Source organism: Petromyzon marinus, chromosome 31, assembly GCF_048934315.1.
Source record: "Petromyzon marinus isolate PM22_M1 ecotype Great Lakes invasive population chromosome 31, UKy_Petmar_22M1.pri1.0, whole genome shotgun sequence".
Lineage (NCBI taxonomy): Eukaryota > Metazoa > Chordata > Hyperoartia > Petromyzontiformes > Petromyzontidae > Petromyzon > Petromyzon marinus.
Window position 1 is genome coordinate 7,389,434 of NC_133697.1, and position 17,665 is coordinate 7,407,098.

General features: G+C 41.9%; 1 protein-coding gene across 8 annotated transcripts in view; it reads left to right on the plus strand.

Moving 5' to 3' along the window:
• Positions 1-17,665, plus strand: part of LOC116947742 (estrogen receptor beta) — a 146,642-nt gene that overhangs the window by 73,416 nt on the left and 55,561 nt on the right. For all 8 annotated transcript variants that reach the window (XM_076070808.1, XM_076070809.1, XM_076070811.1 and 5 more), the window contains one exon: positions 3,078-3,216. In XM_076070808.1, the coding sequence (XP_075926923.1) occupies positions 3,078-3,216 (139 nt within the window). The remainder of the gene's footprint in view (positions 1-3,077; positions 3,217-17,665) is intronic.

A 17,665-nucleotide genomic window follows, 5' to 3' on the forward strand; every position in this document is an offset into this window, starting at 1 on the left:
TTATCTAATTGGAACGGTAGGAAATATTGGTGTTAATGATTTAGATAACAAGTGTTACGTTTCGATTCAACTTTCAGTTTAGTACGGATAATTGTACAGTGGACTAGAATTGTGACAGACATGTCAGTAGATGCACTCGTTTTTCAGAGTTGGTATACAGACGGGAGTTTCAGACTTATTAGTTTCAAAATGCAATGGAAACAACCGCCAGATTAATGTTTCCGCGACAGCTTTATGAATGAAACAAGTTTGTCCTAGGATTCATTTTGGCTGTATTTTATCATAAATAACCATTTTAAAACAAAGCCATACATAATCCGTTCTGTAGAGAAAGTCCATCCAAAATAACCTGACTCTTACCTTTTTGAAAAATATGATAATCTTTTACAAAGTATGCTAAAATTAAACAAATATGTGTTGTAGATATAATCTCATGTATTTAAAACACAATAACTCGCACGCTCATCTAACGTGCCTCTCTTAAAATAATGTCAGACGGCGTTGGCAGTGGGTGCGCAAAGCACAAATAACTGAGTTAACGCTTTGTCAATAACGCCACCCTAAAGGGAAGCAAATATAGCATAGGCAAGGTTATTAGCAATGTCCACTTTCACTAGTAGAGAGGCATATGTTACAAAGAAGGCCGTTGCCAAAAATGTATCCTATTATATATTATTCCTTTCGTAGAGTTTTTGCTACCTCTGTTGTTATCTCTTAAACGCATTGTTAGAAATGATAAGATACAAATAAAGGATATCTGAGTAGAATACTGTCACTAAAATTACATTGCCAGGAGTCTCAAGACTTTCTCAGGATGGTTCTGCCAATTCTTTTGCGGACAGGGACAATGTTCCTTTGTGTAATTCCATTTTCAGTAATCTGCAGGTAATTATTAAGCATTTGGATGGTTTGCCCTTACGATTGTAGTGTTTTGTAGCTATGGGAGTAAACTGGAGATTTCTGAGGAAACCCATGCAAGATCAGGGGGAGAACATACAAACTCAACATAGAAAGGGTGCCCGAGTTGGGATCAAACCAAGGCCTTATTGCGATGAGGCACTAGTGCTTCCACTGTGCTGCCCTAGATGCAGTTCCTCTTGTCCAGCCATGGGTGTCGGGGATAGAGATCACACACAGGCGCAAATTCGTATCTTTTGTGATAATATAAGACGACGTGATTTTCACAGGGCTATAAGCGTGGATTTGAATGCGAATCGAGAGATGCAAAATTGCTCGATGAACTGTCACGTGCAGACTTGACTTCCTCGGATGCTGTTTTCACAAGAGGTGTTTTGACATCGCTCTTTTACAAGGTCCAAATATGTCATGCGAAAATAAGTCGGCTTGTTCCTGCGAAGTCTTTATGCCAAGTCGATAGCCCTAGCAGAGCTAATCTCGTACATATTGTCCAGATGGACATTGTAAAGTTGGTGGTCAAGGAGCAGCTCCGTAGTTGCTTGCTCGTGCCACTGCTAATAGAAGGACCTCCACTATATGGAGCTCTAAAGAACTCCCCTAGAAGCTATTTTCGCCTACTCTTCCACACTGACCAGACATCTTGAAAGAGATGGGAGTATCCACACTTTACCCCACCGTACAGAAGTAATTTTCTGAAAGCGACATGTTAATGCCCCCTCGTACCATGTTCAATGGTTACTGCCACACGTGAACTCTAGTCACATATCTGCTCCACAAGGTATAGTATTTCATTATTTGTTTCAGTCTGGCCAAGATATCGTACTGCTTTGAGGCAGTGCTTATCTTCCGTTTACAGCCCTGAGCAGTGGTGGAAATCCCGCATTCGCATGTCAGGGGCAAGTCTGTCCAAAAGACAAGCCCACTGTTGGCTACCCAACAAAGTAGTACACAATTTATCGGATTATAACTCGCCGACATTTTGAGTGCGAGCTGCTCACTCAGCCGCTAAGCCACCTGGCCAGGATGAAGGGTGGTCCAAAAAGCTTTGAGAATGTTTATTCTACATCTGCGCTGATTAAATATTATTGTCACTTAATATTCTCACTTTGCTCTGAAAATTATGCTCTGATCATGTAACAGTGAGTGCATTGATGCCACGAGTCAGCGTAACTCTTTTGCATATTTATATACGCAGGGGATTTGAACGTTTGTGTATAATTATATTTTTCAACCCTATGTGGACATCAGACTTTTTTACCTGTTTTGCAGGGTCATGTCTTATTTTATTATTATTGGTAAACATTAATAAAAACTAAATGACATAACCATGAACACTCATGTGATGCATGCGAAGTAGATGATTCGTAACATATTTACATACTCTTTGGGTCTTTCGGTAAAGTCACGTAGATAGAAAAATAATAAAATATCACGACGTTTCGATCGCAACACAAGTAATCGTCTTCAGGTGAAAAAATACAGCAGGCGTGAACTTTACCGAAAGACCCAAAGAGTATGAATTCCTGCAGTCACGGCAGCTTTAAGTCAATATATTTACATATGCACACGCGCACACAATGATTATTTTATTTCATTAACGCGAACGTTTTTTATATTTTCAACGGAAAGATTATATTTCTCTACTTCCATCCCAGTGCTCTTGCGAAGCCACAACTATTTCATTTGTGCAAAGAAAACAAAACACTTAGAATGATCAGCAGGCTGAAATTTACAAATGTCGCTTTGTATCTAAGTAAACCATTTTTTCTAATGTGTGGTTGGCCCTTGAGTTTAGTTTAGCATTTCCTGTCTGCATTTCGGTTGCGAATAATGGCCACGTTATTCTTGTTGTCGTGATACTCGTACTGCCCCCTCTTTTTTCGTGTTACATAACCGACCCTCCCCCTTCTGTCCCCTCCTCCCCCACCGCACTGCTCAAGAGCCCTGTGTTTTATTTCAAATCCTGGCAGGCTTGTTCGCCTGTCTGTACTTGTTTGTGTCGGTGGAAACCATGCATATGTATTTTTTGCTTGCATGCGTGCTTGTGTGTTGTTCATGCTTGTGTAGGTGGGGGGGAGGTGGCAGTGGGGAGGGTCCTGTGGGGTGGGGGGGGGGTCACTGTCTGACTGTCTGGTTGCTTGTGCTTGCTTTAACTGCAGGCTTCATGGACATCAACCTGGAGGACCAGGTACAGCTACTGGAGTCTTGCTGGCTGGAAGTGCTCATGGTGGGACTCATTTGGAGGTCCATGACCCATCCTGGCAAGCTGGTCTTTGCCGCTGACCTGGTGCTCGAGAGGTCAGTCCCCCGCCTTCCCTGACCGTGCCAACCTCAACTCTGTTCAATCCTCCTTTCCTGCCTGCGCATGTCCACATACCCACTCACCCCTCCTCGCCCACCCATGTACTTGTTTTGTATGAGCAGATTTATTTTCTTGCCTGGACTCTATTTTTTACCGTGTGTATCCACTAGGGATGCGCAGTTCGGATTTTTTTTCATTACCACTGTTCGCGCATTTGCGCGGGATACATGGCCAGAATGGAGGTTGAGTGGTAGGGAGGCGTGACGTCAGCGCGACGCACGAACCCAGCTCAACGTTGTGGGATGCGGTGACGTCATCATGCGCCAGCCAGCAAAACTTTGTGTTTGTAATATAGTACGATACGATCACGTGGCCTGGATTGCAGGATCGCAAGAGATGGCAGCGACTTGGCGTGGCTGTCATCCAGCAGTGGATTGACCATGGCTGATGATGATGACGATTAATGGCTCGGATCGTATCGAAAATCAGATTTAGGACAAATACGTTCTGATTCATAATGTAATGGAATCAATCATTTGGTTTGTCAATCCTATTCGGAATGGTTTTAGAAATATATTTTAGTTAAGGTACATTAGTATAAAAATAGTGTTATTTCATGAATTAATGTGTGTTTTTATACCACTTTGATGAATAAATTTTGAAAAATATATATTAATCTACAAAGAACATGTAACACATCTCTAAAGAGCATACCGTAAATAAATGCATTGTTATGACAACCAACTTAAATAAACTACAGGAAATATTAGAAAAACATCGTTGAAAAATATTTGGCTCAAGGTAAATCTAAGCAAAACAAAGGTAATTTACAACACACTCGCTAAAACAATTGAATACAATCTGTTTCAGGGGCACAACTGGAAAATACACCAGTGTATATGTTTATACTCTTTGGTTCTATTCGGTAAAGTCACGTAGGTAAAAAATAAAACAACAAAAATCTACGTGACTTTACCGAATAGAACCAAAGAGTATGGATCTTTGCAGTCACGAAAGCTTCAAATCTAGAAGTGTATAATGTTACCTCGGGCAGTTATTAATGGAGGATCGTGATCCAAATTACGAAATAAGGAGGCCGATGAAAGTGGGTTGGAGCACTTTTGGAAAGCTGAACTTCACAATGAGAAACAACATAGCAATGTGCCTAAAGACAACAATGGTGCAGGCAATGTGCAATGCATAAAATAGTCAATAATCTACAACCTTTTGTCAATCGACTGCAGGATGGACAAAGGCTTCCCTTGCCTTATTGGCCATTGGGGCTGTTTGTCCCTACTTTTGTCCGGGAGGCGGGGGTCAGCAGGGGCAGGGACTTTTGAATTTCAGTCATTTCTGATGTTAGTCGTGGCTTGGACTGGAACCCGGGGTGCCGGGATTGATAGCGGCATGTGCAAGCGACAGTGCCACCACAGTGGCGGGTGGTAGTGTAGAGGTTAGCGCCCTGCGCTGCACTACGAATGTCATATTTTCTATTGATATGCATAGGTCCACTCACGGCCAACACCAGCGACTATTTCCTGAACCGGTTCTGGGCCTCTCCTAGGTCGACTCAGCCTCAAATGAGTAACTGGCGCAGTGTTTAAACTTCGGCACTGGCGGCCGGGCATTTTGCTGGCCACCCATCCCCCAATTTTGCCGTGACGGCCATCATAGGTGCTCGCTAACAGCACTTGCTCAACAGTCTGTTAAAGGCAATACAGGGATTTTTTTGTCTTTGCCAACATTATACTTAGGACCTTTGCATATCAATAGAAAATATTACATTGGGAAAAAAAGGAGAATATACAAAAATGAAAGCCTAAATAAGATGGAAAAAAAGAGAATAGGCTTGTGATCCTGATTAGTGAGAAATAATGTATGGTGGGGTTTGAGAGGGTGTGGGGTGAGTTCCTCCCAGACAATGTTGTGTGATCGAGGGAGAACTACTTGAGCTGCTTGATTCAGCTCCTAAAGAAGCTCCCAGCAATTAGACAAAACGTTGGACATCATGCCCAACAACACGCGGTACGACCCGCACAAACATTGTAGATGTATACAGCACAACCGCAAAAAAACGAGGCAGTAGTGCCCCTAGCCACCACCTTTGATGATGTTGTTATTGAGACCATGATTACTGACAAGCCCAAGCCTTACTCTGTCCATCATCTATCAACACGAGAGAGTTCATGATAATAATCCTCAGCCATGATCAGTCAACTTCTGGATGAACGCAGCTATGCGATGTCACCTCTAGCCCTGCGGGCTGTGCCGTGATTATTTGTACCGCTATGGTTCCGCATTGGAAACAAAAATCAATGTTTTTACAATGTTCTTCTTTGGTTCTTTCGGTAAAGTCACGTAGAATGAGAATAAAATAATAAATTGATAAAATAAAATAACACAATAATATTCTCACGACGTTTCGGCCACAACACAAGCGGCCTTCATCAGGTGAAGGGAGCGAGACTGTCTGGTAGGACAGCGCTGGAGTGTCCTACCAGACAGTCTCGCTCCCTTCACCTGATGAAGGCCGCTTGTGTTGTGGCCGAAACGTCGTGAGAATATTATTGTGTTATTTTATTTTATCAATTTATTATTTTATTCTCATTCTACGTGACTTTACCGAAAGAACCAAAGAAGATGAATCATTGCAGTCACGAAAGCTTTAAATCGAAATTTTTACAATGTTCATGAATATTGTGTTTCAAAACAATATTTCAATTAAATAACTTCTTTATTGACTAACAAGTCACTGAGTTTGTATAGTAATGTACTCACAAATGTGCTCATTACATAGCTCAGTTGCTCGGCTCCTTGGAGTAGTTTGAGAGTGCAAGCCTGTGGGAGAGGAGAGGCTTTCTAACTATGTTGGGCCGATGTAGAAATGCAAATTTCATTAAATTAATTTGTGGGCATGAGGTGGCGGTGTGGCCGAGGGGGTTTTATGCTATGTTGTAAGCACTGAGCCGGCACCTCTGAGATTTTGGGTTAATATTTTGGCAGTCACCCATGATTAAAGGTGGCTTCTTCAATGTATTGAGTTTGTGGACTCATCAGTGTCCATTGACAATGACTGTGCATAAAAAACAGTCGTATAAAATATGGATTTTGACTTAATTTAGCTTTTTCCAATTCTCAGAATAAAATAAAAATGTTATTGAAATAATAAAGTATTAAAGCTTTCGTGACTGCACAAAATTACTCATTGGTTTTTTTGGTCAAGTCACGTATGTAGAAATACAATAAAATTATATTAAATAAAAAAACAATCACGAGGTTTCGATCACAACGCAAGCGATCTTCATCAGGTGTCAAGACCAAATCACGGAGGTAAATACAACAAAAAGATGAGAGACGAGAATTCAACAAACCTGAAAAAACATTATGTGAAGTACATCCAGGCAGACCAACAACACAGTTAGACACTTCCTGGCGGACCACGAATTTCAGAAGAGTGTTAAATTTCGTGTTCAACCTTTGGATTGCACATTCCATTTACTTTAATTGAATACTAATTAAAAACAGACATCGCCACTGGGGTTTATCACTCTCCCCCGTCGCTAGTATTATCCTTTATCTGACGAAGAGATAACAATAACAAAGAAACATATTGCCGCTTTTACAAGAGCGGCCGAGGTTACTGATCATTTTGTTGATGGAGCTGACTAAGTTTATTCGAGTACATCTCGGTTGACAGTGACTTATGTCTTGTGTCAAACCAGATCGTCAAGATTTCAGTGGTTTCTAAGATGAAAATGCCACGAACAATCTCGCTAGGGTTTACCAAAAGCAGAGGATCCTGCCATCATAAAGTAATGGTGAACACACTGGGCCTGCAAACCAGAAGTGACCGGTTTGATCTCCTGGCATAGCACCTGATGCATGACATCCACCCCCCCCCCTACATTTGTCAACCCAGGCATTATAAATGTGCACACCACAGTTAGCAATCGGCAGGCCGCGTGTGGTGTGTGGTAAACCGTGGGTCACTCCCACCTCTTCCAGCATGTCTGACCAGTGTGGAAGAGTAGGCCAACATACCCTCCAGAGGGGCTGTCTAGAACTCCCTCGCCTGGATGCCATTCTGCCAGCAGTGGCGTGAGCAAGCAATTGCAGGAGCTGCACCTCTACCTCCAGGCTGTTCTGCTGGTTATATCCATTTTGGCTTTCTCTTTTGCCCAGAGGCATGGCTGCATTAAACAGTTTTACATTACACTTAACTTTTCATTTAATTCACGATTCAATAAATTGTGTAAGAACAGTAAGTACAGATTAGGCGCTATAAACCCCGTTGACCCTGTGGTACGTGACTGATAAATACATTGGCAGATGACTTCTTAAAGCACATTGTGATATTATGCGAACAGAAAACATATGATCATCAGCAGCCTTGGTTAATCCACTGTTGGATGAAGGCCTCCCAAAGCCACCACCATCTATCACTCATCATGCCAGTACGTAATAATCATGTACACGAGCTGGATTTCATCACTCCATCTCTGCCGTTGTCACCTCCTCCCAGACTCGTTCCCATCATTGTTCTTGGGACCATCTGCCATAATCCCTTCCAGCGATCGTGTCCTGCCCAAGCGCAATTATGTCCATCAAGGAAACATACACGCCATCAAAAACAACATCGATGGCGACGTGTACACACTCAATAAATGTCACACAAAGTTCTTCAATATGTAACTTGTGTGGCGATTATTCATTTGCAGTGGTGTGGTTTTATTTGTCTGCCCTTTCAAACAAAGTTCACAACCATTGTGTTCCAACATCGTTTGGTCTTCAGATTTAAAAGAAGCATTTTACGAAAATATTTTTTCCATAAATAAATTATGTAACTGGATTTAATTAAATCAAATCTATAACATGGCTATTCCCAACAAATGACCGCACAATTCATATTTGATATGTGTCTTGTCCGAATGCTACCATGGTATAATAATCGTCATCACACTGGACTTGTAGTCCCGAGGCAGTTGGTTCAGTTAGTTCTCTCAGTGCGGCAGTGGAAACAACACTGCGTGGTTTTTTTCTTCCAAATCCGCCCCCCCCTCCCACCCCCCATCTATGACCACCTATCATAAATGTCGACTTAAGTTGATTGGCAGGTTCTGTGTGGTGGGGTGAAGTGTCGGTAATCCCACCTCCTAAGACGTTTGGCCAGCATGAAAGAGTAGGCCAAATACTAGAGGAGCTCTCTGGTGTTTCCTTCAGTGGAGGCCCACTTGCCAGCATGAGTGTGATCGAGCAATTTGAGGGATCAACAAGCAAAACTCTAAATTGAATTGCTCCATTTACACGAGACATTACAGCTCTTTGCATCCAATAAATCCAACCCTAAACAAATAAAACAATAAAATAATAAAAATGTAAAAAACAATGTTATGCTTTCTACAGCATAAAGTTCTTGCAGTTTTGAAGAAAAAGAATTGTAGTTTATTTCATAAGCAGCACTTTTGTAAATTAGGTCATTTAAATCTATTTTTTTTTCACAACAGAATATGGGGTTTACACCCAGAATGATTGTACGTGTACAGTATATTCACACAGGCCTTTTGTCAATCCACCGCTGAGTGAGGGCCTTCCCCATGCCATGTGCGTAGTTGAGGTTATTTTACCGTAACTTGAACCCCGTGGTCATTGAGAGTTTGTGAAAGCACGGAGCGTAAATATTTGAGAACGGTATAGTATACAGTGGATTTGAATGCATCGCCTGCCCTCTTCTGATGACATAGCCTTGCAGCAGCCCATGGCTGGCTCCCGTTCATTGTGGGTTGGTCGCCCATGAATGAAAGCACTATCCAGGCTTCTCGCCCTACTTCACCTGCTCGATATTTGACGAGACATCAGACGGATGCATTACGGGGCATTTAGTCATCGGGCGCAAAGTTATTTTTTGTGGCAAACAGACTTGGGTGAAATCTCCGATTAGCACGGCTGGGCTACGTACGCCTGGTGGGGGTCGCGGCGTACAGTGAGGGAAAAAAGTATTTGATCCCCTGCTGATTTTGTACGTTTGCCCACTGACAAAGAAATGATCAGTCTATAATTTTAATGGTAGGCTTATTTGAACAGTGAGAGACAGAATAACAACAAAAAAATCCAGAAAAAAGCATGTCAAAAATGTTACAAATTGATTTGCATTTTAATGAGGGAAATAAGTATTTGACCGCTCTGCAAAACATGACTTAGTACTTGTGGCAAAACCCTTGTTGATAATTAGAGAGGTCGGACGTTTCTTGTAGTTGGCCACCAGGTTTGCACACATCTCAGGAGGGATTTTGTCCCACTCCTCTTTGCAGATCTTCTCCAAGTCATTAAGGTTTCGAGGCTGATGTTTGGCAACTCGAACCTTCAGCTCCCTCCACAGATTTTCTATGAGATTAAGGTCTGGAGACTGGCTAGGCCACTCCAGGACCTTAATGTGCTTATTCTCAAGCCACTCCTTTGTTGCCTTGGCCGTGTGTTTTGGGTCATTGTCATGCTGGAATACCCATCCACGACCCATTTTCAATGCCCTGGCTGAGGGAAGGAGGTTCTCACCCAAGATTTCACAGTACATGGCCCCGTCCATCGTCCCTTTGATGCGGTGAAGTTGTCCTGTCCCCTTAACAGAAAAACACTCCCAAAGCATAATGTTTCCACCTCCATGTTTGACGGTGGGGATGGTGTTATTGGGGTCATAGGCAGCATTCCTCCTCCTCCAAACACAGCGAGTTGAGTTGATGCCAAAGAGCTCCATTTTGGTCTCATCTGACCACAACACTTTTACCCAGTTGTCTTCTGAATCATTGAGATGTTCATTGGCGAACTTCAGACGGGCATGTATATGTGCTTTCTTGAGCAGGGGGACCTTGCGGGCGCTGCAGGATTTCAGTCCTTCACAGCGTAGTGTGTTACCAATTGTTTTCTTGGTGACTATGGTCCCAGCTGCCTTGAGATCATTGACAAGATCCTCCCGTGTAGTTCTGGGTTGATTCCTCACCGTTCTCATGATCATTGCAACTCCACGAGGTGAGATCTTGCATGGAGCCCCAGGCCGAGGGAGATTGACAGTTCTTTTGTGTTTCTTCCATTTGCAAATAATCGCACCAGCTGTTGTCACCTTCTCACCAAGCTGCTTGGCCATGGTCTTGTAGCCCATTCCAGACTTGTGTAGGTCTACATTCTTGTCCCTGACATCCTTGGAGAGCTCTTTGGTCTTGGCCATGGTGGAGAGTTTGGAATCTAATTGATTGCTTCTGTGGACAGGTGTCTTTTACACAGGTAACAAGCTGAGATTAGGAGCACACTCCCTGTAAGAGTGTGCTCCTAATTTCAGCTCGTTACCTGTATAAAAGACACCTGGGAGCCAGAAATCTTTCTGATTGAGAGGGGGTCAAATACTTATTTCCCTCATTAAAATGCAAATCAATTTATTACATTTTTGGCATGCGTTTTTCTGGATTTTTTTGTTGTTATTCTGTCTCTCACTGTTCAAATAAACCTACCATTAAAATTATAGGCTGATCATTTCTTTGTCAGTGGGCAAACGTACAAAATCAGCAGGGGATCAAATACTTTTTTCTCACTGTACGTAGTTAAACAAAAAAAACAAAGCGTCGGCAACACATTTTTTCAGTTTCATTCGGCTCTTGTATCGGTCGTAACCACAACAAACAAAAACACACGAACAAGAAAACATCTTAAAGTGACTATGTGACTGTGCAAACAGAAAATCTATGAAAAAACAGCAAAATATTCCTGAAAAAAGTACCGTACACCAACGCTGTGTGCAAAAAATCCCAGTGGGATGCAAGTCAAACAACAACAACAACCACAAGACAACTAAGATTAAGGCCATCAGTCTAACTCCCTACTACAACAAAACAAACATGTCCAAACCAAAAAACTTTTCGAAATCACCAAAAAATAAAGCCATAATTGCAACTTAACAGTGATCATAGGGACTGTGACCGAATTTTTACAATAAACTACATAAATAACATGTAACACCAAATCCTAGAGCCATCGCTGGCTGCATGAGTTACTCCACAACAACAGAAGCATCAGTCGGAGTATCAAATTTTTCAATGCACCTTTAAGATCAGCACGCTAAATCAAAATACAGATAATACTTTGCAGCGTCATCCGGAGCGAAAAATTTTATTTTACGCCAATGAATAGCAGTGGCAGCTAGCGGTGTACAACTCCTAACATGGTGCGGCGTGTGGAACATTCTCGAAGTGGTAATTTGAGAGCATTCGTTCACCTGCATCGATTTAACTAAAAATAATTTGCAGACAATTGTCATTGGCCCCGACAGCTTGTCAGAATGCCCATTTTCTTTTGTCAAGAGTTTAGGAGGAGTAATGCAACGGGAGATAACAAGTGCCAAACGTGTTGCCATAAAGAACGCTCCAATCAAAATCAGGGCTGCAGAGAGCACTTTCCCAATTCCTAATAGACGTGTCACCATGGTAGCATCGTGCAACGATGCTGCTTTGCTGCTGTCCCAGAGGCAATGGTTGATTTCGTTTAACTCCTTAATCAACCGCTCCCGAGGACACAGCGAACTGTACCGTGCTCATTTGAGAGAGAAGGAGTGTTGTGCTGTTTTGCCTTCCCTCGGAATTTCCCATATTAATATTATATCGTGTTTGCCTTTAAGCTCTTCCTAAATCATCGTTTTATCTGTCAGCGTGGGCTTTTTGAGCCTTGCCGTTTATTTGGGCAGAGGGAAGCGGATCTCTGCCTTTGTTAGCGCACTGCGCTGTGAACCCGGTGACCCGAGTGTGATTCCAAGCCACATCAGTGCCGAGTGCTATCTCTGAACCGGACTTGGCACCCTCCACCAACTGGGACTTGCCAGCGTGGTGAAGTATGATGAAACAACCCACATGACCTGTCCTTCATCCAGCAGTGGATTGACAAAGAGCTGTAAAGTATATTTTGACGTATTTTTATTTTATTTTGTGCTACGTTTGATTTTTAGCTTGCCACGACAGTGTACACGAGAGGTGCTTTTGGGTTGTGTTCTGCCTGCATTGTTGTTTATTTTTAATTCGTAACAATTTATTGGGCTACGTTATCAGCAGCAGCAGACAACATAATCCCTTTCTGTACTGTAATACGCTCCCACGTTTATGCTGCCGGCCTTCACCGACATGCACTGATTGGCGTGGTGAAGTATGGTCCAGTTACTCCCGCGAACCGCATGATGTAGGAGATCCCTCATCCAGCAGTACAAGGATGTCTTGAATGCTATTGATGTCTTGGGTTCCTTGAAGAACAGCAGTAACGTAAAAAAAACACATAACAAATAGCATTTGCGCAAACGTACTATGCTTTCACAAACTCCTCTATGACTTTGGACAATGACTGGAAAGCAATATAAAATGATGGTCGCAACACATTTGCTGGAATGTGTATGTTTATTATTTCACTTGGGCAAATGTGCACACTTAAAGTAAAGTGGACGCCCATTTAATAGATGTAGCGCACGTGGACGCCCATTTAATAGATGTAGCGCACTTCTCATGAAAGGTTATATAAAGAAATGAACAAGTCAATTTCTCATGCTAAAGCACTTGCTTGTTTGTAAGGAGATTTATGCTTACTGGTGCGCTGGCTTTATTTGCTCAATCCTGAATAATGATGTAATTAATTTCAATAACGGGCATTGTACTGGGGGCCCTGAAACACCTCGGTTCAGCAATGACGTAAAATTACTACCCTTTGTCCAATTCACTGTCGGATTAAGGTCTCCCCCACACATGTTGGGAGTGAAAGCTATTTTTTTACCACCACACTTCAATGCATCGGCCAGTGTTGAAAGGAAGAGGTTTGATGCTGGGGCCCACAGCTGCTTCAGATTTCACCGTCCACTGACATTAGCCGTGGGCGGGAATTTTCCTCGGGTTGTTACGTTCCTAGCACGGTTGCACGCGTTACTGTGACGCTGCTCCACCCGCACACGTGCTTAATTCAGCTGTATGTTTTGCGATCAATCTTTTGCCAATAATATACAGGGTGATCCATTTATAGACACCCCACGAAAATAATGGGCATAAGATATAGACGGAAACAACATTTATTAAAATACGTACAAGCCTATTTAAAAAAATATTTTTATTTTAAAACCCTCTGCACGTCTCCCATTTATTTCAATGCACTTATTTAAAAAATATATATACGTTATCAAAAATAAACCACCACTTTCACACATTCTATCACCTGTTGAGAATAAAGTAAGACGGTCATTAGATATCAGTGGCATATCATTAAGTGGATCATGCTACACTAAACATGTTTTTTTTACAAAGCAGGGAGATTTTTTGAAAACACAGTTCCACATTGTTTGCAAAGAGGTGCTTTGCTTTTTTAGCTTTGCCAATATGATGGTCACCCATTTGTTGACGGTGGTCATTTTATCAATGCCGTGGGTGCATAGCGGCCTAATTGTGCAGAGAGCAAGAGCTGTGGGATCGTGAATAGTGCAATATTATCATTACAAATGAACGGCTGCAAAGAGGTGCCAAATAATAATTTGACAGTGCCATACAGCAAACTAACATCACTCAAAAGTATAAACGTTTGTAATGTGTAAAGTTTCTCATGGTATTCTGGCATCGCGTATTTCCAGGCTTGGGCTGCTGGGATGGTCGGGAGCTGGCAGCACATCTAGGGATTTACACAAATTTATAGTGGAGCTTGAGTGTTAGCATGCTTCACGCAAGGATAAAATGAGTCAGGAAGTGCCAACAGAATTGAGAAGCACATGGGAACAGAGCACAGGACACACATGACGTTAGAATCTGGTGTATCATAAACTAACGAGTAGACCAACTCGTGTATAGTGACATGATTGAATGCTTAAGATGTGCTAAGTATAGTACGAACGGAATGATACAGTATGCGGCGTACTCTCATCTTAGTTCTTTGTCCTGCCATGGGATGACTGCAAGCTCATTTTATACTGCAAATGTTATTCTAATTTTCATTTCATGCATATATTCATTTATACCCTATAACGTATATACTCGCTTAACCCGTTTTTGCTTAACGCCGCACTTTTCAGGAACGCATCTACTACCTCATTAAATGATGGATTACCGTACTGTATATTTATCACGGACGCTGAGCACATGCCCAGAGACCCCAAATGCCAAGCAGCCGACAACAAATATCACTACCGAGGGTATGAGAGATAAGCGTCAATGCGTTTCTTAACATTGCCCAAGGTTGTACAACTTTAGGAAAGAGACGATGGGAGGGGATGCCAAAAGCGAAGCAGTGTGAGGAAAAGAGCAGAAATAGAAGTGTTTTGACGTGCTGCTGTATATGTGTTGAACTTCTTTCACACTGTACGTAGCCAACCGTGCTAATCGAAGGTGCTGCTGTATTGTGGTTGAGGACGGCGAGGATGAGCAATTGATATGCGTAACCACTACTGCCACTCGAGGCTTTACATTCACTGCAATGACAAAAACACAAGCATTGATTCTTGATTGGAATAACAACCCCAAGTCAAGACAATTCACCAAATCATGAAGTTGGCGAACCGCAACGAGCTTAGTGATCAAATCTGTAATTTGCAAAACGTGTTAAGATGATTTATCTTAATATCTTTCAATGTGATGTCAACTGTTACATGGTTGTGACATTTTATACAATATAAAAATTAATGCTCCTTGTCAATACCACTGGTGGCATAAATGCCGCCACCTTTTTTTTTGCTGTGTCGGTCACGAGGGTTTCTTTTGATTATACATCACCACGTTGTTCAGCGTGCATTGGTGAATCATATCTTTTAGTGAGAAAGCATCATATTTAATACATTTCTGAAACGTCGCTGTGTTGTTAGGAGTCAAATGGTACGCGGATGTGGTGATTAGATGGTAGCACATTAATGTAATGAATATGAATCCCTGCAGTCACGAAAGCTTTAAATCAAAATGTAATGAACACTGTTGGGGTCAACAGTAGCCAAGAGCAGAACTTGAAATTGCTCTTTGGTTTCTGAGAGGGGTTTTCAATCTTATTATTACTACTACACAAGTGTATCCAGAAAAGTCTCGGTGTCTCTTGACTTTTTTTGGAGGGTCTTGCCAAGTTTTAGCAATTTAGGGGCAACTCACTAATTTTCAGATGTTTTGTAAAACTTGGCAAAATTTGTACCACGACGTTGGCATGCGGTGGCCTACTCTTGCGAATGACATCACGGGATCCTTAATGTCCACTGTGAAGCAGGTTTGTTTTTTGTTTTGTTAATACACGCACGTTAATAACCAGGGTGGCCGCTGGATTCTAACCGTGAACTTCTGGAACAAGCAGTGAACACGTTGCTGGGTGTTTCAGTCGATCATTGGCAACTTACTCTGGAAGATATTCACGTATAATGCCTTTATTTTTGCATTTGTAGCTTTTGCTGTGTACATCTCAGGTGAGTGATGGTAGCTGCATGCTAGTTATCAAATTATCTCGATAGTGGGCTAATGAAATTGCAAGCTTTCATGCAATATTTGTTAACCAAGAGTATAGTGACCTAGCATGTGTTTTGCTTGCAAATTGATTTTAATTGTATTGTTATTTGTCAAATGACGAAGTACGGAGTGTAGTCTCTGCTGAATCTTTAAAAAAAAAGATGATTTTTTTTATTTACTACTCTGGCAATTCCGTGTACGCGTATACACACGGCGCTTTTGTCAGTCCACCGTTGGATGAGGGCTTCCGCGTGCCGTGCAGGCTGTGGGAGTTTTGTGACCTCGCTTCTTCTCGCTTGTCAGTGCTGATCGGGAAGGCAGCCATCTACTGTAGGAAGGAGAAAGAAACAATTTTATTCAAAAACGTGGCACTGCACCATAAATTTCACGTTACTGAAATGCCTCTCGGTAACAAAAACATTGACGGAAATGTGTGACGATTTCGCAAGCAATACAACTTAAATTTGCCACCGTTCTCGGTATTTCAGAAAATGGTATGCGTAGCTTGATGCCGAGGAGGTTGGGAATCCACCTTTTATTTTCGAGGGAAGGACAGAGCCTTGGCAGAAAAAAAAACACAACAACTTATAGGCAGTAAGGTTGATGTGCACGCCTGTTTATCATCAAAATTCCGGGCATGTCGCCTCGCAATCACAACAAATCTACTTGCGTTTTGTTCTCATCCACCACATTTCAATGTGCATCGTTAGGTTGTCTGTGTTTACACACTGTCACTGGTATTTGATTAATGTTTTCCACTGTTAAAATTGGTTGTTTTTCTTGCACAATCTAATTGTTGTAAGTATGACGATGTTTCTGTTATATTCTTACACTGCCGTAATAGCATATCTATCCTGCCATCCCACGTAGGCAATCGATGAGCCATTCCGGCTAGGCGTATGTCAGTGTACTCGCGCTTTGGCAAATAATATATTGGACACGTAACAAAGCAAATGAGTAATCAGTCACGTGAACCCCAAACCATTTATTGTACGCCCAGGAGTGTTGGCAGCAAAACATAAATAATTGACTTTTAAAACTCAATTCTGTAATCATACACAATCTAAAACTTGCTTGAGAAGCTCAAGCAACACATGTTTTTTGTTATAGGTTTTAAATTTGTTAGGGAATTTAAACGTTGTTGTGATTGCCTATGGGACTACTCCAAGGCAGAGCTTGACATTACATCCAGGGCATTATTTTGCTTCTCATCTGTGAAATATTTTTTGTTTGTTATCTGATGTTGCAAACGATGACGTGATGTAGTACGTTCTGTACTGTTTACCTGGTGAATATTTTCTAAAGCAATTTTGGATTGCACTCTTAAGGATATCAGTTTTTACGTAACAATAGGTTCATGGTGACAAATGGGTTCCAGAAATTGCAAAGAAATTCGACAATTGCTTGGGAATTGAATTTGTCACAAAGGGCAACTGTAGCACCACGTGGGATGAAGCGGCATGGGGGCACGGGGTGGTGAAGTAGCTCTGTCCACGGCACTGATCTGGCACTGTTTGTGGTCCTGAGATTGAATCCAGATAGCCACTTGTAATTAACCCAGGCTTCTCAAGTATAGTGAGTGTCGTGATTATTATATCAGCCTGGTCACCAATGACTTGCACACAACACAAAAATCCATCACGTTAAATTCGGTTCTGCACTTTTGCTAAATTCCAGTTGTAAGAATTCACATGCCTGGTTTTTGATAGGTCATGCAAATTAACATTTCTCTCAGTGGCAGAGAGGATGAGAAAGTGCTGCCCCCTATTTGTGAAACAGGTCACTTTAAAGGGATCTCAGAAGTAGCTCTGTGGTGTCCACCTCTGTGGGCCATTCTCTAACGTGAAGGGTTGCACTGTTCTGATGGCATCGTGCCGATTACATGTTGTTACCAAGTTGTATGTATAGTTTCTTATTTTTTAATCTCTTGTTTGTGCAGTTTTGTTCACTCTGTCAGCCTAAATGTAACATTTGT